Source organism: Tamandua tetradactyla, chromosome 2, assembly GCF_023851605.1.
Source record: "Tamandua tetradactyla isolate mTamTet1 chromosome 2, mTamTet1.pri, whole genome shotgun sequence".
In the NCBI taxonomy this organism is placed as follows: Eukaryota; Metazoa; Chordata; class Mammalia; order Pilosa; family Myrmecophagidae; genus Tamandua; species Tamandua tetradactyla.
The window spans coordinates 116,702,549-116,725,968 of record NC_135328.1 but is presented as its reverse complement, the minus strand read 5'-3'; the positions used below and the strand labels follow the sequence as shown (position 1 = coordinate 116,725,968).

The 23,420-nt window shown below is 37.6% G+C and overlaps 2 protein-coding genes across 6 annotated transcripts in view; one reads left to right on the top strand and one right to left on the bottom strand.

Moving 5' to 3' along the window:
- UBQLN1 (ubiquilin 1) overlaps window positions 1–18,190 on the bottom strand; it is a 76,513-nt gene extending 58,323 nt beyond the window's left edge. For all 3 annotated transcript variants that reach the window (XM_077148577.1, XM_077148580.1, XM_077148578.1), the window contains exon 1: window positions 17,725–18,190. In XM_077148577.1, coding sequence (XP_077004692.1) covers window positions 17,725–17,904 — 180 coding nt within the window. In that variant the 5' untranslated portion in view covers window positions 17,905–18,190. The remainder of the gene's footprint in view (window positions 1–17,724) is intronic.
- The window catches only part of LOC143673720 (uncharacterized), a 55,501-nt gene continuing 49,516 nt past the window's right edge, over window positions 17,436–23,420 (top strand). For 2 of the 3 annotated variants that reach the window (XM_077148595.1, XM_077148594.1), the window contains exons 1-2: window positions 17,436–18,369; window positions 18,700–18,821. In XM_077148595.1, coding sequence (XP_077004710.1) covers window positions 17,994–18,369; window positions 18,700–18,755 — 432 coding nt within the window. In that variant the 5' untranslated portion in view covers window positions 17,436–17,993 and the 3' untranslated portion in view covers window positions 18,756–18,821. Of the gene's footprint in view, window positions 18,370–18,699; window positions 23,396–23,420 lie in introns of those variants that run through there. The other variant, XM_077148596.1, reaches the window with a different exon arrangement.

Below are 23,420 nucleotides of genomic sequence, written 5' to 3'. Positions count from 1 at the left end.
ACAGAGACCCTGAACTTCATCGGCCTTCTTGAACCAAGGTATCCTTCCCTGGATGCCTTTGATTGGACATTTCTATGGACTTGTTTTAATTGGGACATTTTCTCGGTTTTAGAACTGTAAACCAGCAATTTATTAAATTCTCCTTTTAAAAAGCCATTCTGTTCATGATATATTGCATTGCAGCTAGCAAACTAGAACACTTTCATTAAATTAAAAAAACTTATTAAATAACTTATGTAGATAGTTTGATTGAACACCATAAGTACTTGGAATCTCAGGCAGGACATGAGATTTTGTTGGTTTGTCCAGAGTGATACCCTGATGAATTCCAGAGTGATTCGATCAGTGAGTGGAAAAGTATTTGCAAAGGCCCCTTTGGGGAATGGTGAGAACGGGGAGAAACTCAACTTTCCCAAGTTGAATTCTTGATATTCTCACAAGCAGTGTGGACAACCAAAGCTATAGGCTGAGCCCCCAGTCTTGTGGTTTGTTCATATGAAACTTAACCCCACAAAGGATAGGTCAAGTCTACTTAAAATTTAGGCCTAAGAGTCACCCCCAAGAGAGCCTCTTTTGTTGCTCAGATGTGGCCCCTCTCTCCAGCCAACACAACAAACAAACTCACCACCCTCCCCCTGTCTATGTGGGCGTGACTCCCAGGAGTGTGGACCTTCCTGGCAATGTGGGACAGAAATCCTAGAATGAGTTGAGACTCAGCATCAAGGGATTGAGAAAAACCCTAGAATAAACTGAGACTCAGCATCAAGGGACTGAGAAAACCTTCTTGACCAAAAGGGGGAAGAGTGAAATGAAACAGAATGGCAATGGCTGAGAGATTCCAAACAGAGTCAAGAGGTTATCCTGGAGGTTATTCTTACGCATTAAGTAGATATCACCTTGTTATTCAAGATGTAATATAGGCTGGAGGGAAGTGCCTGAAGATGAAGAGTTGTGTTTCAGTAGCCATGTTTCTTAAGGATGACTGAATAATGATATAGCTTTCACAATGTGACTGTGTGGTTGTGAAAACCTTGTGTCTGATGCTCCTTTTACCTACCTTGTCAACAGACGAGTAGAACATATGGAATAAAAATAATAGGGGGAACAAATGTTAAAATAAATTGTTTGTAATGCTAGTGATCAATTAAAGCAAGGGGTAAGGGGTATGGTATGTATATTCTTTTTTTTCTGTTTTAGTTTTATTTCTTTTTCTGTTCTCTTTTTCTGAATTGATGCAAATGTTCTAAGAAATGATGAATATGCAACTATGTGATGATATTGACAATGACTGATTATATGTAGAACAGAATGATCATATGTTAATGTTTGTTTGTTGTTATTGTTTTCTAATTAAAAAATAAATTTAAAAAACTTATTAAATAGAAAAACCTTGCAATCAAAAGAATAAACCTTAATTAAGCTCTGGAGATAAAACCCAAACATTAACTTCATTTCCTGTAGAACCAAACACAACAAGAATTTTTTGAACAGATGTATGAACAATATACAACATTCAACATTTGCTACTATTTTAACTCAAAGTTCCTTCAAGGATCTCTCCTATTTTTTAATCAGTTCTTTATTTAAAATTGCTAATGTCATATAAAAACATGTCCATAAAAGATAAATTACCCATATGCAATAGGTATCCAAATGCCTGACATTTGATTACCTTATTTAAAATATTATATAAATCTAACAAAAGATGTCAAGTATGAAAAGCAACTAAACTGAGGAACAGGTATATGAGGAAGGCATCTTTTTATAAACATAAAATTGAACACAGAGCCACAAATGTTAGTGCATACTAGATATAAAAATCTATTTTCTAAAAGAGTTTCTATGATCTAAATCTAACAAAGATCAACAAACTAAAAATGTCTCATTATGCATATGCTATGCTTCCTTCTACTCCAGAAACCTAAAATGTAATTCACTGGCAAACAAAAAGTTACAGGAGGAAAGAAACCAATACAAGTATAACATATAAACTTTACACATATTATGTCACAAAATCCTCCAAATGACCCAGTAATACCCAGGTATTATATCACATGTTAAAAATGTAGCTATCTCTCAGTGGCAGTTCTTGCATGCAGTGCCAGAGACCTGGGTTCGATCACTGGTGCCTGCCCATGCAAAAAAATATAAAACGTAGCCATCAAAGATGGCAGAGTGGAGTAGACTGAATTCACCCCTGCTCCATATCTTGAATTCACAAGATGGGATGGGGGAGGGTAAGAGAAAGACCAGGACTGTGGTCCCAGGGCATGAGTAATCAAAAAGGGTCTCTACGGTGTTTAGGGGAAGACAGAGAAGGGGGATTCGGGATGAGGAAAGCAGGGTGGGTCAGACAGACCATGATCCCCCCACTGGGGTGGGGTGCAGTGTGTATTGGAGGGCACTGACCATCTTTCCACTCCAGCCTGGCCCAACTGCTGCCTGAAGAAACCTCCCTGAACAGCCCAACAACTAGCAGCGTCTGTGGGGGGCCCAAAGATGGGCTTGGCTGTCCACTACAAGAGCCGTGCCTCCCAGACTTTGGGAGCAGTCTCTAGTCAGGTGCTAGAAATAGCCATCCCAGGGGGCACAGAGTGGGGAGGATCTGCCATATGCTGTTTACAAGAGATGCATGTTAGACCCAAGGACACAATTAGACTGACAGGGAAAGTGGAAAAAGATGTTCTATGCAAGCTGTAACCAAAAGAAAGCAGTAGTAGCTACAGTAGTATCATATAAAATAGACCTTAAATGTAAAGATGTCGTAAGATACAAAGGACAGTACATACTAATTAAAAAGGGACAATTCACCAAGAGGAAATAACAATCATAAATATTTATGCTCCCAATCAAGGAAATCCAAAGTACAGGAGGCAAACATTGGCAAAACTGAAGGGACCTGCAGACATTACAAAAATAACAGTGGGAGACTTCAATACATCACTCTACACTATATATATAGAACAACCAGAGAATCAACAAAGAAACAGAGAACCTAAAAAATGGGATACTGAATCAGACCTAATAGACATAAATATATTATTACACCCCAAAACACCAGGATATACACTCTTCTCTAGCACACATGGAACATTCTCCAGGATAGATCATATGCTGGGACACAAACTGGGTCTTTATAAATTTAATGAGATTGAAATTATCCAAGGTACTTTCTCTGACCACAATGGAATGAAAGTGGAAATTAATAGTCACCAAAGAACCAAAGCTTTCACAAATATATGGAGATTAAACAACACACTCTTAAATAATCAGTGGGTCAAAGAAGAAATTGCTAGAGAAATCGGTTAATATCTGGAGATGAATGATAATGAGACTACAACACATTAAAACTTATGGGATGCGGCCAAGACAGTGCTGAAAGGGAAATTTACTGCAATAAATGCCTACATTAAAAAAAAAAACAATGATCAACACTTGAGGGCTTAAATGCTCACCTGGAGAATTTAGAGGAAAAAAACAGCAAACTAATCCCAAAGCAAATAAAAGAAGAGAAATAACAAAAATTAAAGCAGAAATAAATAAATGGGGAACAATAAAACAACAGAAAGAATCAACAAAATCAAAAAGTTGGTTCTCCAAGAAAATCAATAAAATTGATGAACACCTAGACTAACAAAGAAGAAAAGAAGATGCAAATTAAATCAGAAATGAGAGGCAAATCGTTACCATGGACCCTGAAGAAAGTTTTAAAAATCATAAGAGAACACCATGAACTAGACAACTTGGGTGAAATGGAAAAATTCCTAAAAATACAAGAACTACCTATACTGACTAGAGAAGAAATAGAAGGGCACAAAACCATTTACAAGTAAAGAGATACAATTAGTTATCAAAAATCTTCCCACAGTAAGGGGTATGATATGTATGAATTTTTTTCTGTTTTCTTTTTATTCCTTTTTCTGAATTGATGCAGATGATCTAAGAAATGATCACGATGATGAATATTTAAAAAAAAAAAAGAAATCTTCCCACAAAGAAAAGCCCAGGACCAGATGGCTCCACAAGGGGATTTTATCAAACATTTAGGAAAGAACAAACACCAATTCTGCCCAAACCCTTCTAAAAAATAATAGAAAAAGGAACACTAATTCATTTTACAAAGCTAACATCACTCTAATACCAAAAATCTGATACAGACAATACAAGAAAGGAAAACTACAAACCAATCCCCCTAATGAATATAGATGTGAAAATTCCCAAAAAAAATAATAGCAAATTGGATCCAAAGACACATTATAAGAACTGTATCACATGACCAAGTGGGGTTTACACCAAGAATGCAAGGGTGGTTCAAGAGAAGAAAATCAATGTAATACAGCACATTAACAAACTGAAAGGGAAAAATCACACAATCATATCAACTGATGATAAAAAAAAACTGACAAAATTCAGCATCCTTTCCTGATAAAAACACTTGAAATGGTAGGAATGAAAGGAAACTTTCTCAATTATTATAAAGGGCATATACGAAAAACCCAAAGCCAGCATCATACTTAATGATGAGAGAATGAAACCATTCCCCCTAAGATAGGTAACAAGACAAGGATGCCAACTGCCACCATTATTATTCAACGTTGTACAAGAATTCTTAGCTGGAGAGATTAGTCAGGAGAAAGAAATATAAAAGGTATCCAAACAGGAAAGGAAGAAGTAAAATTTTCATTATGTGCAGATGATATGATCCTTTACTTAGAAACCCCAGAGTAATCTACAGCAATTTAAATTTGTTTAAGAAACAAATTCAGCCAAGTGGCAGGATACAAGATCAGTGTACAAAAATCAGGAATACCTCAATACACAATGACCCAGTGAGGAGACAATTAAGGAAAAATCCATTCACTATAGTGACCAAAAGAATCAGATATCTAGAAATGTACACAGAAAACTACATAACATTGCTAAAAGAAAAAAAGATGAAAAGACATTCCACACTCATGATTTTAAGAAGGTTGATGTCAATTCTACCCAAATTAATCAACGCAATATCAATCAAAATTCCAACAACCTACTTTGAAGACTTGGATAAGCTAGTTATCAAATTTATTTGGAAGGGAAAGAGGCCTTAAATAGCAAAAAATATTCTAAAAAAGGAGAGCAAAGTGAGAGCTAACACTTCCTGCCTTTAAAGCTTACTATAAAATCAGTGGTGAAAGAAGTTATTTACCAGTGGAACTGAACCAAGATTGCGAAGATAGACCACCAAATCTATGGACAACTGATCTTCAATAAGGCCCCGAAATCCAGTAAACTTGGACTGAATAGTCTTCTCAATAAACATGCATGGGAGAATTGGGTATCAATAGCTAAAAGAATGAAAAAAGACCCTTATCTTACCCCCTATATAAAAATCATAACAATGGCTACAACTAAACAGAAAAATAGAGGATGTGGAGAAATTGGAATACTTATTCACTTGTGGCGGGAATGTATAATGGTGCAACTGCAATGGAAGCAGTCTGGCAATTCCTTGGAAAACTAAATATTGAGATGCCCCATAACCCGCAATACAATACTACTTGGTATACACCCAGAAGAGCCGAAAGCAGTGACATGAACAGACATATGCACCCCAATGTTCATGGCAGCACTATTTACAATTATTAAATTACAGAAACAATCCAAGTGCCCATCAACAGACAAGTGGATAAACAAAAAACAGTAATACCTATGATGGAATATTGTGCAGTAGTTAAGACCAAATGAGGTCTCAAAGCATATGACAATGTGAATGAACCTTCAGGACATAATGCTGAGTGAAGTAAGAAAGACAGAAAATAACAGATACTGTATGATTTCAGTATTATGACTTTGGTAAAAGTAGTCTCAAGTTACATTATAGAATACAGCAGACTGTATTGGTCAGGGTTCTTTAAAGAAATAGAACCAACAGAAAATATCTGTAAATATGAGATTTAAAGGTTGGTCTTATGCAACTGTGAAACAGAAGAGTCCAAAATACGCAGGGCAGGCTGTCAAGCTGCAGTTCCAGTGAAGGTCTTTTTGTTTGTTTTACTGTATGCTACTTTTTTTCTTTTAAATTTTTATTAATAAAACCAATCAACATACAATCTGAACATTTTTTCATCACAGTTGTATATTCATCATGATCATTTCTTAGACATCTGCATCAATTCAGAATAAGAAATAAAAAGAAAATAGAAAAAAATCATACATACCATACCACTTACTCCTCCCTTTTATTGATCACTATATTTCAATCTACTAAATTTATTTAACATTTGTTCCCCCTATTATTTATTTATTTTTAATCCATATGTTTTATCATCTGTCCATACTGTAGATAAAAGAAGCATCAGACACAAGGTTTTCACAATCAGTCACACTGCTAAAGACTACTGGAACATAACTCTACATTTTCAGGCACTTCCCTCCAGCCTCTCCATTACATCTTGACTAACAAGGGATATCTATTTAATGCATAAAAAAACCTCCAGGATAACCTCTCAACTCCACTTGGAATCTCTCAGCCATTGACTTTATTTTGTCTCATTTCTCTCTTCCCCCTTTCAGTGGAGAAGGTTTTCTCAATCCCTTGGTGCTGAACCCCAGCTCATTCTAGGATTTCTCCCACGTTGCGAAGGAGGCCACACCCCGGAGTCATGTCCCATGTAGAGAGGGGAGGGCAGTGAGTTTGCTTGTCATGTTGGCTGAGGAGAGGCCACATCTGAGCAACAAAAGAGTTTCTCCTGGAGTGACTCTTAGGCCTAATTTTAAGTAGGCTTAGCCTATCTTTGTGGGGTTGAGTTTCATATGAACAAACCCAACACTGGGCTAATGAAGGTTTTAATGAACTCCACAGGACAGGTTCACTGGCTGAAAAAAAAACAGTGAAAATGCTCTCTCTTCTTCATTAATAGTTTATCTGATTAGATTATCCTGTTGGGAGATGTCCCTTAGTTGATGGTAGATGTAATCAGCCACAGCTACAATCAACTGACTGATGATTTAATAAACTAGCCTTCTGGTTTAGCAACCAGACATGAACTATCCTTGTAGCAACAGTCAGGCCAGCACTTTCAGGACCAGACAAGTGGACACATCACCTGACCAAGATGATACCAGAACCTAACCATCACACAGACCTAGAGGCACTCCAAAGCTGGAGATGGGGAAAGGATACCCAAAGAGGCTGAATCAATGCAAGCAAATAGATAGAAATGAGTGATAACTAATTAGTGGGTTTATAAGTAACACTGTCATAGTGAAGGTGAATATGATTTAAAGAGGATGTACAGTAGTACCATGTTACACCAATTAAACCTACAATTATAAATAAGTTCTCATGAACTATTTCAAAGGTTCATTACTGGACAAAGAGTCAACAGTAGAGGGGTATGGGGAAAAACTAAAAATGCGTGCTATGGCCAAGAGTTAACAGGAAGATATCAACAGTTCCAAGGGCAACTAATTGAGAGGGAAGGTAGTTTTGATTTGACAATTGGTGACACTATGTTTGCCAGTTCTTTGTTTTTATGGACCAATGAAAATGGTATAAAATTTAAAGTGCTACTGATTGTACAACCAAGTGAGGATACTCTAAGATATGGTTTCTTTTGAACATTATCCATGATGCCCAGTAAATGGAGAAGCCACCACTTCTCACCAATGACTGAGAAACAGAATGCATCATGTGATACATTTATATGATGGAACATGATGTGGTAACAAAAAGAAGGACATCGAAAGACACACAACAAACTGAATAAACCTTGGGGACAATGTGTTGTGTAAAATAAGCCAGAAACAATAGAACAAATGTGCTAAGGTCTCTCTCTCAGAAAATACTTCTAAGGCCTACATTGTAAGCCCTGACAGCAGTCACACAGCCTGAAGTTGTAAATGTATTTCTAAATTCTGAGACACTGAGCTATAATGTATCAGCTGGTATTTCCTGGAACTCTGAGCAACTCTGTGACACCTAAGACTGTGAAATGAAGTGCTACAGCCCTGAAAGTTAGCATAGCTATATATAATTACAGTTAAAGTAACTGAAAAAGAAATCAGGCCTCAATTACAGTTGAAAATGAAGCCAATCTGGCTGGGTCTAAGGTAAATTGGAATACAGGGTAAAAGACGATAGTGTATGCACTCTAGACTTTCATTTACTGTATGAGACCAAAGGCAGAGTATATATGAGACCTGTCTGGATAGCTCATTGTAGCAACCCAAACTCCAGGAGTCCAGAATAGGAAAGAGGCTTTGTAATTCTGTATAACTTAATATAATAACAGGTTATATCTCAGACTATAGTCAGTTGATACTTAAAAATATTGGGAAGTCCCTTGAGGGTCTGAAGGGAAAAACAAATTTTTAAATTACAAATGTGACACATAATATTTCTATTGGACAGCACTGTTCTAGAAGCCTTGCTAAACTTTGCAATGAGGAATTTGAGGTACAGCCTAACAAGCTCTAGAACACAAAGCCCTAATGCCATAAAGACAGTCAGCAATTTTTCCCTTTTACAAGGGATAGACAGAAAATATTTTCTACTGCGTGTGCCATACGGGTCTATTCCGAAAGCAGCCATTAGCACATAAATAAATGGAAGGCCCACCACAGTTTGCCCAACCCCTGCCCTAAGATAATCTACTGTAAGTAATGGCTCCTACCAGCTCAGACTATCAAATTTTCAGGAATTCTGCGAGGCATTTTCATGTTGATAGCTTGAAATCTACCATCGTGAGAGTATTTACACCATGGAAATTAGAAAACACTATGAGCCAAGGCTTTTCTTCCTGGGAAGCTAGTTGATAAACATTCACCAGCACACCGCACACAGTATGTAAAAAATTCAGTTCTCCTATATAATTAAAACTATGTTAGTTGTGTACCATCCTTGAAGAAAAACTGGCAAGTCATTCAAATCATTTTCTGTGTTCTGTGCTTCACGTGAGGATCAATGGCTAAGAAAAGATGTAAAAGAACCATAAGCAGAGAGAAGATAAACATCCTGAGGCAGTCAAGAGTTGTGGTTGGAGACTGAGCAAAAGGGAGAGCAGTTTAAGATGAGATGGCAAGAGCCATGAAATTATATGTACATAAGGCCTAATGGCACCCAGTAAGGACTCAACAATAAGTAGTTATTGTTAAATACATATTATTATGCATGATTACCTAGATTCATTTGTAAGCAAATATTACCAAGTACTCAGCTCTGGTGACACAACAGTTAACAGCTACAGTCCCATCTTTACAGAAAGCAGTAATCAAATAATCATATAAATATATAAAATTTAAAACTAATGAATGTTATGACAAAAAAACAAGGACCTCTGAGAAAACAAATAGGGAGTCCCAAACTACTCCAGACATCAGGGACAATTTCCATAAGAAACTGACCTTTGCACTGAATTTGAGGATGAGGAGGAATGGAAAGCACGGGAGGCAGCTCAGGTAGCAAGAACAAACTGTACTAAAGTTCTGAGGCAGAAAAAATTTCTAACAGGTAAAGGAACTAAAAAGTCAATGTGACTGGGCACGACCAAATCATCAGGCCGAGCCCTCATCTTGGGATTCCCTCTATGAAACTTATTCCTGCAAAAGATAGGCTAAACCTACTTAAAATTAGGCCTAAGTTACCCCCAGAGAACCTATTTTGTTGCTCTAAGCCAACACAGCAAGTGAACTCACTGTTCTCACCCTGTCATGGACATGACTTCCAGGGTGTAAATCTCCTAGCAATGTGGGACAGAAATCTCAGGATGAGCTGGGACCCAGCATCAAGTGATTGAAAAATTCCTGACCAAAACAGGGAGAGAGAAATGAGAAAAAATAAAGTGTCAGTGGCTGAGAGATTTCAAACAGGGTCGAAAGGTTATCCTGGAGGTTATTCTTATGCATTATAGATATCCATTTTTAGTTTATGGTGTACTGAAGTGGCTAGATGGGAATACCTGAAACTGTAGAGCTGTGTTCCAATAGCTTTGTTTCTTGAAGATGACTGTATAAGGATACAATTTTTACAGTGTAACTGTGTGACTGTGAAAAACTTGTGTCTGATGCTCTTTTTATCTAGGGTATGGACAGATGAGTAAAAAATATGGGTAAAAAAATAAACAAAGGGGAACAATAAATAAATAAATTATTTACTAAAATAAATTGGGTAGATGGAAATACTAGTTGTCAATGAGAGGGAGGGGTAAGGGGTATGATATATATGAGCTTTTTCTATTTTTCCTTTTTATTTCTTTTTCTGGAGCGATGCAAATGTTCAAAAAAGTTGTCATGGTAATGAATACACAACTATGTAATGATATTGTGAGCCACTGACTGTACACTATGTATGAGATGTCTGTTATTAAGTTCATCAATTTAAAAAAAAAAAACAACAGAAGAGGGAAGTACCTGAAAGTGTTGAACTGTATTCCAGTAGCCCTGATTCTTGAAGATAATTGTATAACTATACACCACTTACAATGTGACAGTGTGTTTGTGAAAACCTTGTGTCTGATGCTCCCTTTATCCAGGGTATGGACAGATGAGTAAAGAAATAAGAGCAAAAAGTAAATAAATAATAGGGAGGGATAAGGGGCAAAAAAAGGGGGGAGATTGAAATACTAGTGGTCAATGAGAGGGAGGGTTAAAGTGTATGGGATGTTTGAATTTTTTTTTCCTTTCATTTCTTTTTCTACAGTGATGTAAACGTTCTAAAAATGATCATGGTAATGAATACACAATTATGTGAAGAAATTGTGAGCCACTGATTGTATACTTTGGGTGAAATGCATGTGTGAAAAATACCTCAAGAAAATATATTTTTAAAAAAAGTCACTGTGGCTTTTGATTGTATACCATGTATGGAATGTATGTATGTGAAGATTACTCAGTAAAAATATTTAAAATAAAAAAAAAAGGCAATGTGGAAGAATACCTGGGTTGATTCCAGGCCATGTACCCAAAAAAAGTCAATGTGGCAAGAACCAAGTGAGCAAGAGAAGGAATGCATCAGCAGGGAATGGAGAGGTAGGCAGAAGGCTTATCATCATGCAAAACCTCTCAGTCCATGTTAATATTATTCTAAGATCAGTGGGGAAGCCATTAGAGTTTTACAGCAGGTGACATGGCTTGATTTCACATTTTTCAGAGATTAGTCCAAGAAGGAATTGGGGCGAGAATGGGGGACGATTACAGAAAAATGGAGATATCAACCAGTAAGCTACTATCACTAGACTAGCAAAGCAGTTCTCAGGATAACTTCACTCTTTTCCAAACTGAGAACCTCCAAAACCTTTTGTTTATGTAAGTTATATCTATAGATATTTATAGTATTAGAAACTAAAACTGAGAAATCCTTAAAATGTTAATTCATTTAAAAATAACAATCCAACACATCTAATATAAAAATGAACTCCAAACAGGATAAATTCAAAAAGATACACACACACCATGTTATAAGCAAATTGCTGAATGGCAAAGATAAAGATTTCTGAAAGCCACAAAGAGAAGGAATAAAACACATACAAGGCACCTGAATAAGATTAAATGCCAACTTCTCTTCTAAAACCATAGAGGCAAGGCAGTGCAAAGATAAGTGCTGAAAACAAAAAAACTGCCAACAAGAATTCTATATCCAACAAAACTAAGTCTTTCAAAAATGTGAAATTAAGACATTCCCAGATAATAAAAACTGCAGACTCTGCCACCACTAGGCTTGCCCTAAGAGAAATGCTAAATAGAATTTTCCAAATTGAAGGGAAATCTACCAACAGATGACTGAAGCCACACAAGGAAACAAAGATCTCTGGTAAAGATAATAGCATGAGTAAATATAAACACAAATATTGCATTTTTGGTCTGTAAACCCACTTCTTCTTAGCTATAGGATCTAATAAAAGGCAAATTCACAAAATGTAATGATATATCAGTGGTTTGACTCATTATGGAAACGTAATTTGTGACACGAACTACATAAAGGTGGAGGGGAAAAGGGGTATAGGTATACAGTTTGTGTCTACTCTTTTCTTTTTTTTTTTTCCATATGGGTAGGCACTGGAATCGAACCAGGTTTCAGGCATGGCAGGCGAGAACCACTGCGCGCCACCATCGCCCGCCCATCTACTCTTGAATTTAAGATGGTATCAAAGCAAACTAGATTGTTACAGATTTAGGATTTAAGCTCGTGGTAACCAAAAAGTGATTATTCAAGAACATGCAAACTCATAGAGACAAAACGTAGGAGTGCAGGTTACTAGGAATGGGGAGCAGGGGTAATGGGGAGTTCATGCAAAATGAGTATAGGGTTTCTGATTGGTGTGAAGATAAAGTTCTAATAGCCTATGGTGGTGAGGATACCTAATACCATGACTAATTCCAATGAATGGTATACTTGGGAGGGGTTGGGATGGGAAGATTTATGTTATATACATCTTTACACAATTAAAAAAAGAAAGACAAAATGACAAATGTAATACAGATACTGGTGGGAACTAAGAATGGAGGAGAAATGGCTCAATGACACTGTTGCAGCCTAAGGAAAAATTGTTAAATTTCTTGAACTTGCTAACTGCACATAAGGTGATTACATAAATTAATAACCTTGTTCATAGGAAATTACATTGAAGTATTATGTATACAACTTGCTCTCAAATGTTCAGAAAATAGATGAAAGATGAAGGCAAAATGTTAAAATTGTGGGATCTGAGGATAAGGAAGGTGGGGTATGCTGGAGTTCTCTGCATTGGGCTTGTATTACTTTTGTAACTATTCAGTAAATTTAAAATTATTTCAAGGTAAAAAATTTTAAAACCATTACATATTAATATAATCAACACTCTTACAAAAAGAAACTATTTTCCTAGTAAGAAGAGCAGTAACTGTTTTACATTTTTGCAAACTGTTTTACTTTTGTAATAAGACAGCTGGATTTTCAGATGGATTTCTGCATTCAATCTGCTGCAATAGCACACACATCTGTGGTAGCCCCAAGAAATGTGCACTGTTCACTTCTGAAAGAATTAAGGGTCAAAAGCACAAATGGCATCTCAGAATTATTATGAAAATAGTTCTGATCTCATGGTCCCTTTAAAGAGTCTTGGAGACCCCGAGACCACATAGAGAACTGCAACTCAAGTGATAAAAGGCCAGGCAATCATAAGGAAATATCATTTCACACTCACTAGGATAGCTATAACCAAAAAGACAGATGATGAGTGTTAGAGAGGATGTGGGAATACTGGAATCCTCATACACTGCTGGTATGAATGTAAACTGATCCAGTTGTTTTGAAAAATAGGTTAGCAATTCCTAAAAAAGTTAAACATAGAGTTCCCATACAACCCAGCATTTCCACTCCTAGGTATACATTCAAGAAGTGAAAATATATGTCTACACAAAATCTTGCACATGAATGTTCACAGCATCTTTATTCATAACAGCCAAAAAGTGGGAACCACCCAAATATCAACTGATGAATATAAAAATAAAATGCAGGATTACATCCATATAGTGGAATATTATTCAGCACTAAAAAGGAAGCATTAATACATGGCACAACATGGATGAACCTTGAAAACATTACACTAAGTGAAAGAAGATATCATAAAGGACAATAAATGCTATTATTCAATTCATAACAAATGTCCAGAAAAGGCAACACTACAGAGACAAATTAAATGACTGGTAATTGCCTAGGACTGGGGCTGCTGGGTGAAGGATGCCTATGGAAGAAATGGGGGCCAACTGTTAAAGGGTACTATATTTCTTTTCGGAGTGACAAGAATGTTCTAAAATCAATGGCTGCACAACTAAAAAAAAAAAACTGTATTGTATACTTTAAACAGGTACAGTGTATACTATGTGAGTATATCTCAAAAAAGCTGTTTTTTAAAATTGGCAAGCAATCTGCTAATCAGAATCACTAAATAAGAATTTCTCAGCAGCCTAGTATTACAGTAAAGCAAATAAAACACTGATCTCAGACACTCTTTCCTTAAATGTTTTACAACAACTGATTCATTCCAATCTTCTGGATAAGGGCCCGTGCAATAGAGATATAATGCAAGTCACATATTTAATATTAAACTTTCAAGTAGCCACATTGAAAAAGTAAAAAGAAATAGATCAAATTAATGTTCATTATTTTTTATTAAATGTAATATGTCTAAAATATTATCACTTCAATATATAACACATTTAAAACTTAATAAGATATTTCAAGATATTTCACATTGTTTTATTCATAGCAAGTTTACAAAATGTGGAGTATATTTTACACCTATAGCACATCTAAATTCAATTCCATCTAGCCACATACATATTAAGTGCCCAGTATCTGTATATTACTGGTAATACCAAAGTAGACAGTAAAGTTCTTTCTAGATCAACAAAACAGATTTTAACTTTAAATGATGTTTGTGAGACACTGTAACTGCCCTTATGGAAGAAAGGTTCAATCAGATTTAATACAGTACTTATACTTTGTCTAAGTACAGTAATATTTTTTCAAGAATTTCAAGTGACAGAGGTTTTCTAAGGCTGTATTTTATATCTAAAATATAGCTTGCCTCAATATTTCATGTAATTGTATCTCAAAACTTTACACTATAATCTAGAGGGCTAAAAAGTCCAAAAACATACTAATTGGAGGTTATACAGAAGCTCCCCCTCCATTCTCTGCACCAACTTTCATCACACACACACCATTTCGTTTGTTGACATTATGAATTCTCAAAGCTGCTTCTAATAGCAAATAATGATTAACAGAAAAACAATCTGATACACAGGGACTTTGTGCCATTACATTTATCTGCTTACTTGTATTATGAAAATTCCTATTAACGAAACTACCTTTAAACATGTGTGGTACACTTTATATTTTAATTTTAAACTTCAGGAAGTCATATTTCAAAAGTCCCTTTACAGAGAAATTTAAAAGTTACTCAATGATTGAGTGCTCAGTGAAAAATAAATTTCACTTTAATACCGAAAAAAGCGATAAGCTTTATTATCAATTTTCAACAAGTAACATTTATTAAATACCAACTGTACATGGCACTACATACAATTAAGGTAACCTGTTTCTACTTGTTGGTTATACAAACATAAACTAAGAGAAAAATAGGAAATAAGTTATCAACTTACAACTTCTTTCCTACAATTTACCTAAGTTTTATATTACCTTAGTATGATATATTTAAAAATTTACATTACATAGAAACCTGTACCGAAAGATTTTAAATTGTAGAAAAGATTTGCCCAATAGAAAGCAAAAGACATCGATATTAAGCTTTGAGAGACTCTGGCTTACCCACCTCCCCGACAAGACAAAATAATTTTCAGAACCAAATATTTCCCAATTTTCTACTGAACATTTTAATGGACTCCTAATGTCTTTAGGTATTTTTAAATGACAATTTTTAATTAGACAAATAGTTTAAATCTATAAAATGCTTTTAAAAAACCTTCAAATTACAGGTCTTCTCTTACGCTCCAAGTAGCTTTTTAAAAAGAAATAGAGCATCTGAAAACTGCTCTTCTTATACCTGCACATTTCCTTATATATATGCTTCCCTTAAAAGAGTCCTTACTTATTTCAACCCATCTTCAAGTTCTTAAGGATCAAAGTGGTGAACTTCACTTTTTACCATTTTTCTGCTTCAAAAGAAAGCACTTGGTAAAAAAAAAAAAAAAAAAATTAACTGCCATCAGAAAAGTGACTTTAGAAAGGTTTTAACTTTATTAAAAATTTGCTTTGGTTACAGGGAGGTTAAAAAAAAAACTTCATAGAATTTAGAATTCTAACTCCACCATTACAAAAATTAAAAACAGGGCAGTGCAACGTGGCTCAGTGGCAGAATTCTCACCTGCCATGCCGGAGACCCTGAGTCCAGATGCCTGCCCATGCTCCGACCCACCCCCCCCCCCGAAAAAAAAGCAAAAACATCCTTACATACACATCATAAATTGACCTAAATGAATTTTTCTACTTAGAAATGGATAAATAAATTACAGCATAGTCATATAATGGAAAACAACAGCAATGAGAAGGAACCACTGATAACACAAAAATGAATCTCAAAGGGTACATACCATATGATCATATTTATATCAAGTTCTAAAACAAGTAAAACTAAACGACGGTGAAAAAAAATCTCAACAGTGGTTGATGGAAGGGGAGAGTGAACAGAGCAGGAAAAAGGAGGAAGGAATTTCATGGTCAATAATTATGTTCTACATCTTAATAGGAGTCTGGATTACAGAGGTGTATGCACCTGTCAAAATGTATGGAATGTAACGCCCTTTTATGATTAACTGCATGTCAAATTTAGTTAAAGAAATACATGTAAAAAATACAGAACTCAAGTTAATCATATGTACATTGCTGAAGTACTTTTTCGGGGGATATGTACTGATACTTGCAACATACTTGGAAAAGCATCCAAAAAATAAGATGGGCCAATAAATGATTTAGATATGTGATAGAACAAATATAGCAAAACGTTCATTGTAAGAGATGGACATATGGGTGTCAGACATATGATTCTTTCAACTTTTGTGTGTGCTGGAAAGTACAAATTGTTGAAAATTCCCATATGAGCACTGTGAGATTTAAAAAAAAAGTGTGGTTCAGATAGTGATAAAAGTTTCTCAGTTGATGTTACTACCTACACTGTTTTGCCTCACAGACCACAACACTTTATGGAACGAAATAAACCAATAGTGCAATCCTGTACTTTCCACCCAGAAGCTGCTTATAGGCAAATCTCAAGAATTGTTTTCCTTCATTAACTGTTCACACTGAGATAGAGACGAATTCAATTAAGAAAAATATCGAGGATATACCCGACAATGAACTAAAACAATTTGAATTTCATCGATTCTTAAAATGTCTGCAAAATCTGTATTCTTGTACAGACTTTAAGAAGTAAATTTGGCAATATTTCCCATTAACTTCAATTTTATTTTCTTTTATCCAACGCAATTGCCAAAATCTGAGTAACGCCGCTAACAAATAAACTTATCCCAGAATAGCATCTAAGACATGATAAATATACTAAAAAGAAAACAGTAACTCATCAATGAATGAAAGTCACTCACTTTTTTCCTTAAGACTAATACTATTGAGATGCTGCTGGAAACAATTTATACGTCACAGCCAGTATTTTAAAAAAAGATTGGAAGGTGGGAAAGATTTCAGCAGCCAAATCTCAGAACCAAACATGCACGTGCTCCTTACCCAGACCCAAACCTACCTTAAGCCCGGAGGCAGCAAAAACCACAAAGCACTCCCAGCGCCCCCCCACCCCTTTTTTAATTCAAGAAAAAAAACTAGAGTCAGGAGTTATAACCCTCGCCTCCGCCCAGCCTCCACCCCGCTCGAAGCCAGGCGGCGGGTCCCTTCCCTTTGTGAGGAGCTGGAGGGGAGGCGGCTGGGGGCGGGGAGCGAGAGGGGAGGAGGCTGTGGGTCTGTGGACGCAGGAGGAAAGCGCCGAGGGAAGCGGCGTCCGCGCGTCCCACAAACAGGCCGCGCGACCCCGCCACAAACCTCTGTGGCATCCCAAAGCGCAAACCCGCGGACATAGGTGTGCTCTCGTTTGGGATGAAGCCAAGGAGAATGGCCGAGAGCACTTCCTGGGACGACCCTCTCTTCAGGCCCCTCGAAAACCGTCTCCTCCGACGGAGGCTACAAGTCCTGCCGCCACCCCCACTCCTGCTCCGGCCCGAGCCCCAGGCGGCCCTCACCTGCTGGACGGAGCTATTTTCGGGCACGGCGAATTCCTCCTTTTCCTTCGGAGTCTTCACCGTGACTTTCATGATCTTAGGCTCCGGGGAAGCAGCGGTCGTGGGAGTGCCGGTGCCTTCCGCCGCAGCGGCGTTGTCCTGCGAGCCCGGAGGGCCGCCGCTTTCACCACTCTCGGCCATGGCGGCTGTGACTCAGGCGAGCAAGGAGGGAGCGGGCGAGCGATGTGGAGCCAGGAGACGCCGCAGCCGACCGGCCCGAGCAGCGGATAATGCGGAACCCACCGCCTCAAAGGCAACCGGCGCAGAGCCGCCCTAGCGGGCGAGGAACCACGGAGCTCTGTGTGAGCTCCGACTCAGACCCGGGACGCACCTCAGCAGCTGTGGTGTGTTCAGACGCCGCTAGTTCGCAGCGATATCGGCAGCCGCCGCCGCTTCCTCCTCCCCGCCCCTCCCCCTACGTCCCTCCTCCTTCCTACGCCAACGCCGCGCGGGGCACATTGGGAAACGCAGCTGGCGGCGGCGCCGAGTCATTCTGGGCAGTCGCTGTTGCGACTTCCAGGTGCTTTTCTCTTTTTCTCACATTCCATGGCCCCAAATATAAACGTGTCAGGAGTGGAAGACTAACAGCAAAGTGGTATGTGTTAGGTCAGCTCATTTTTTTTTCACTTTCACAAAAAAATAAAAACGCGGGCTCTGAAAGGCGCTGTAAGGGCACACGAAAATGACGTCACGGGCTGCGAAGTTACTAGAAAGGGAACTTGACCAGTGGCGTTGCGGCCGCGGGTGCGCGTGCGTGAGGGCAGTCCGGGGAGCGTTCCCACTCTCTTACTTCATGTTTCCTTGGTTTACCGCACCGCATGTTGCCTTTTATTATATGCTTCGGGTTTCCCGCAAGGAGATATTTGTAGTTATTTTAATTTGCTAAATTTTTTTATACCTGGAAGACTTGAACTCCGTGATCTTATTGCCTTGTAGGAGGGAGTAGAAAGGTCCCCGTCATAACGAAAGAAAAACGGAGTAAACGCCTGTAAGCAACCTGCGCAATCCAGCGGAGTCATGGCTCCACGCCTAAAGCATCCTGCTTTGACGTCAGCCAGGTATGGTCAGAGGATCATACCACTTCTATTGACAAAGTGACTTTTGCTCCCGCTCTGACAGTGCTACACGAGCGCACTGAATTCTCCGTAAACACTATTCCCCAAAATGTTTGGGGCAAAACAGAATGCCCAAGGAATGCCCACTCAACTGGGACAGTTTAACGGAGCTGAGGTATTCATTTTATAGTTCTCTAGCAAGTTGTTACATTTCATACTTTTCGGTGGTTTTTATGGTAGATCAAAAATAATTTTCAGTGTAATTTAGGTACAAATAATAGGAAATTTTGTTCCTGAAAACCCTAAACTTGAAGTGATGGCATCATTTACCCTTAAAGATGATTTACGAGTATACAATACAGTGCATAAACTTTAGTAATCAGTACTGCACAATCGTAAACTCTCTGTGACCCAAATATGCAAAAAATACATCCTGCATTTCTGTTCTTGAGCCAGCAGTCCTATTATGGGAATAAGTACTGTTGCATAAGGATAGTTTTATAGTGGAGCCCATTTGGTTATAAGAGAAGTTCTGAAAGTACAAATTGCCGTACAGACATTATCTGATAAAAGCTAAATTTCTGGCAGCATTGTTGTTACGTGCAGAAATTACACAAGACCTGAGAAGGAGACGCATGACTACTTAACTATGTCCAGGTATGAGTTAATCACGACTTCTCAAGGTAGAAAGTTCCACCATTGGACAGCGAATCATTTGGAACTTCTTCCATATATTTAAACAAAATATCTTCCCAACTTTATTAGCTCCTCATTGCCTAGTTTTTCCTGCCTCTGCTGTATCTTGCCTGTATCTTTTGTCTGGACTGTCTCCTTTGCCTGGAATGACTCCCCTTTTCTTCATCTTCGTAACTTCTGCTCATCATCCTATGTCATATTCTCCAGGAAGAATTTACCTCTTACCACTTACATATTAGGTGTCCTTTTTGGTGCCCCAAATGAATAACCGTGTGTAAATTTCTAACCTTGCACTTAAGAAATTGCTTCGTAATTGTTGACACATTTATTTCTTAAAATTCTAAGACATATGGCACATTTTATGAAGTAATATTTTATCTGTATGAAAATACAATATAGTTATCTATCATAATCAAGTGTCGGTAAACTCTTTCTGTAAAGGGCCAAATAGTAAATATCTTAGGCTTTGTGGGTCATATGATCTCTTTCTCAAGTTCTGAACTCTGCCGTTGTAGCACAAAAGCAACCGTAAATGAATAAGCATGGCTGTATTCCAGTAAAACTTTACTTATAAAAACAGTGTGCTGACTCCTGGTGTAGATGTCTAGTTAAAGCATTTTCTTCTAAATGGGTTTTGTTTATTAAATAGTCAATATGGAGAAAAATTGTAAGAGCGTATTTTATTCATTGTACAAATGTGAATTGAGTACAAACTCTCAAATACTGTTGAATATCCAAAGACAAATAAGAAGCAGTCTCTACCCTTAAGTATTATTATGGGTGGGGAGATAGGCAGTGGTGTACTAGTACTAAATGTCTATTATGAAATGTTTAGTAACTGACTCTGAGAAACAAACAAGCCTTGATTTGTAGTGTTTGCCAATTTCCTTATGGAAAATACAACATGGCCAATGTCAGTCTACCAACTTGAGCTCCGCTGGCTCACAAAATTCTGGAAATTTTAATAATCAGTTCTCACAAGCCAGTGTGAGCCGACCCTGACATACCACTGTCCCATTGTGAAAAAAAATCCATTCAAATATTCATACTTCAAGTATATTGATAGGATGTTATTTTTCACATGATAGAAGAATTCTTTGACAAAATGTAATCACTCAACAAGAATTTCTTGCATAACTTCTGGGAAACTTTTAATACACTCATCTTGTATCTAGGAATTTACATAATTTCAGCGCAAGGCAGTACCTATGTCAAATAAGTGGTGTAGGTCATATGCATTCATCATGTTTACCCTATTCAAAATCCTTAGTAAGCACTCCAGTGCCTGCCAAATATAGTCCCAGCTCCTTAGCTTGGAATTCAAGGCCTTCCACAATCTTATTTCCGCCTACAAGTTTCACTCTCTTTACTCTGCAGAGATACTGTGTTCTAGTCAAATGTGCTTATCATCATTGCTAGAAGTATTTGCACATTATAATTTTTTCACTTCTTATCATGCCTTCAAGTCTCTACCCCTACCTTGCACCTGTCCTTTGTTACTACCTCCTCTCTGAAACCTTTTTTGAAAACCTAAGCCTGCAGTTCACTTGGCAATTCATCACTTGCAGCATTACTTCTATTATCTTAAATTGCTTCTCCTGCTACCAGCCTAGATGAGGCCCTCATTAACTCTGCCTAGACTACAGCAGTAACCTCCTTAGGGGTGGGAAGATAGGCAGTGGTGTCCTAGTACTAAATGTCTATTATAAAATGTTTAGTAACTGACTCTGAGAAACAAACAAGCCTTGATTTGTAGTGTTTGCCAGTTTCCTTATGGAAAATACAACATGGCCAATGTCAGTCTACCAACTTGAGCTCCGCTGGCTCACAAAATTCTGGAAATTTTAATAATCAGTTCTCACAAGCCAGTGTGAGCCGACCCTGACATACACGTTCTTCTGCCTCAGTCTAAAGTCCCAATCCTTAAAGCTATTTTCTAATGGGGCCATATATTATTGTTCTAGAAACTTTTATCAAGACACACCACCACCACCCTTGAAAATCTTCAGTAACTCGCCAAAGTTTAGAATAAAGTCTAAACTTTGTGGCATAGTATGTTACCAGAAGACCTTGCTCCTCATATTTTGTCCTCAACCAAGCCAGTCACCTAAGATCTCCAAGCATCTTTTGTGCTTTCTTCCTCAAGGCCTTGCCATTTTCATTGCAATTAGAAATTTTCCTCCCTCATTTTGGCCCCATTGTTTTGCCTATCCATCAAATCTCAACTGAAATGTGGCCTTCTCTAACAGTTTTTCCCTAATACCTTTTTTGGTAAGAAATATTCTCTAATTCCTCAATAATCCCATACAACCTTTTTTTATGTTATCACATTCTGTCTTGTACTATTCTTACTTACGTGTATATCTTCTTTTTCAGACAAGGTGCTTGAAAACAGGGATTATGTCTTAATCATCATAAATACCCCCACAGTGCCCAGCCTAATACCTTGGCATGAGAGCACTATTGAACTAAAATTTTGAATGGCCATGTTTTCCACTAAAGAGGAAGCCCATTTAGAGTTGTGGTGTATATTTTATACTCTTTTTGTCTCTCCCAATGTTGAAAGTGTAGTAGCATATAAAGACATACGTGCATGTGTACATACATATCTTGGGGTATATTTGCTTTACATAGAACTTCAAAAGAAGGAACTATTCACCCCTTGCTTGGAGGGTTTGGAGGGGTGGAGAAAGTCAAGGAGCCAGGAGAGGATTTTAAAAGAAACTGCTCAGACCAGGCCTTAAGGAATGGATAATACTTTTTGTTAGGTGCTTTGAGACGGAGAGCATCGTGAGAAATATGCACAATGAGAAACAGAAACTCTCTTAGTGGCAGCTGTTTCAAACTATGGTCCACATGTTATAAGCAGTCTACAGTCTCTAGACTAGTTCAAAATCAAAAGGAAAGGGGTTGAATGTTCAAAAAGTTTATGAGCCTTAGGCCTGGGGGACAGGTAGAGGTGGGTAGAATGTGCAGATACATTTACAGCCACTACAAACTTTGAGTAGAAGCTGCTAAGTAGGACCCCATAGTATTTTGGTAGTGTACCAGATACTGTATAGCATACAGAAGCAAAGGATAAGGAAAGAAGATGTGGTCAGTCTGTCTGAGGAACACACCTGTGGTTTTTATTTTGACCAGTCTCTGTATTTGTTTTTTCACAGTTTAAAATAATTAAAGACTCATGGGAAGTTGCAAAAATTGTGCAGAATCCCAAGTACCCGTCAACCAGCTTTCCCCAACAATGACATCTTAAATAGCCATTAACAATATCATAACCAGGAAATTGACATGGAATCTAGACTATAGACCTTATTCAGTTTTTACCTTATTTTTTAGCCTACCTTGATTTGTGTGTGTGTGTGTGTATGTGTGTAGTTCTGTGCAGTTTTTTTTTACCCCATATATAGATTTATGTTACCATCACCACAATGAAGATACAAAACTTTTCTCCATCACCATTCTCACTGTTTTTTACCTTCCTGTATAGCAGGGTTTCTCACCCTTGACGCTATTGACATTTTGGGCCAGATAATTTTTTGTCAGGGGTAAAGGGCTTTCCTGTGCATTGTAAGACATTTCAGAGCATCCCTAACCTCTACCCATTAGATACCAGTAATAACCTCTCTTCAGCCCTCATCATTACTATCAAAAATGTCTCCAGACATTGCCAAATGTCCTATGAAAACAAAGTTGCCCCTGGGTGAGAACCACAGCTGTACAGAGATGTAGGGACCATCTCTATCACCTACATCTTTCCTTATTTCCTCCCTCACAAAGTGAAATAGAAAATGTTATCAAGTATCAAAAAATTTCATTACAAAGTGTCTTCAAATCTGAGAGCCAATTTCAAGAGAAATCTTCCGTGTGTGTGGATATGATTGGCCAGCACAGGTGATAACTATT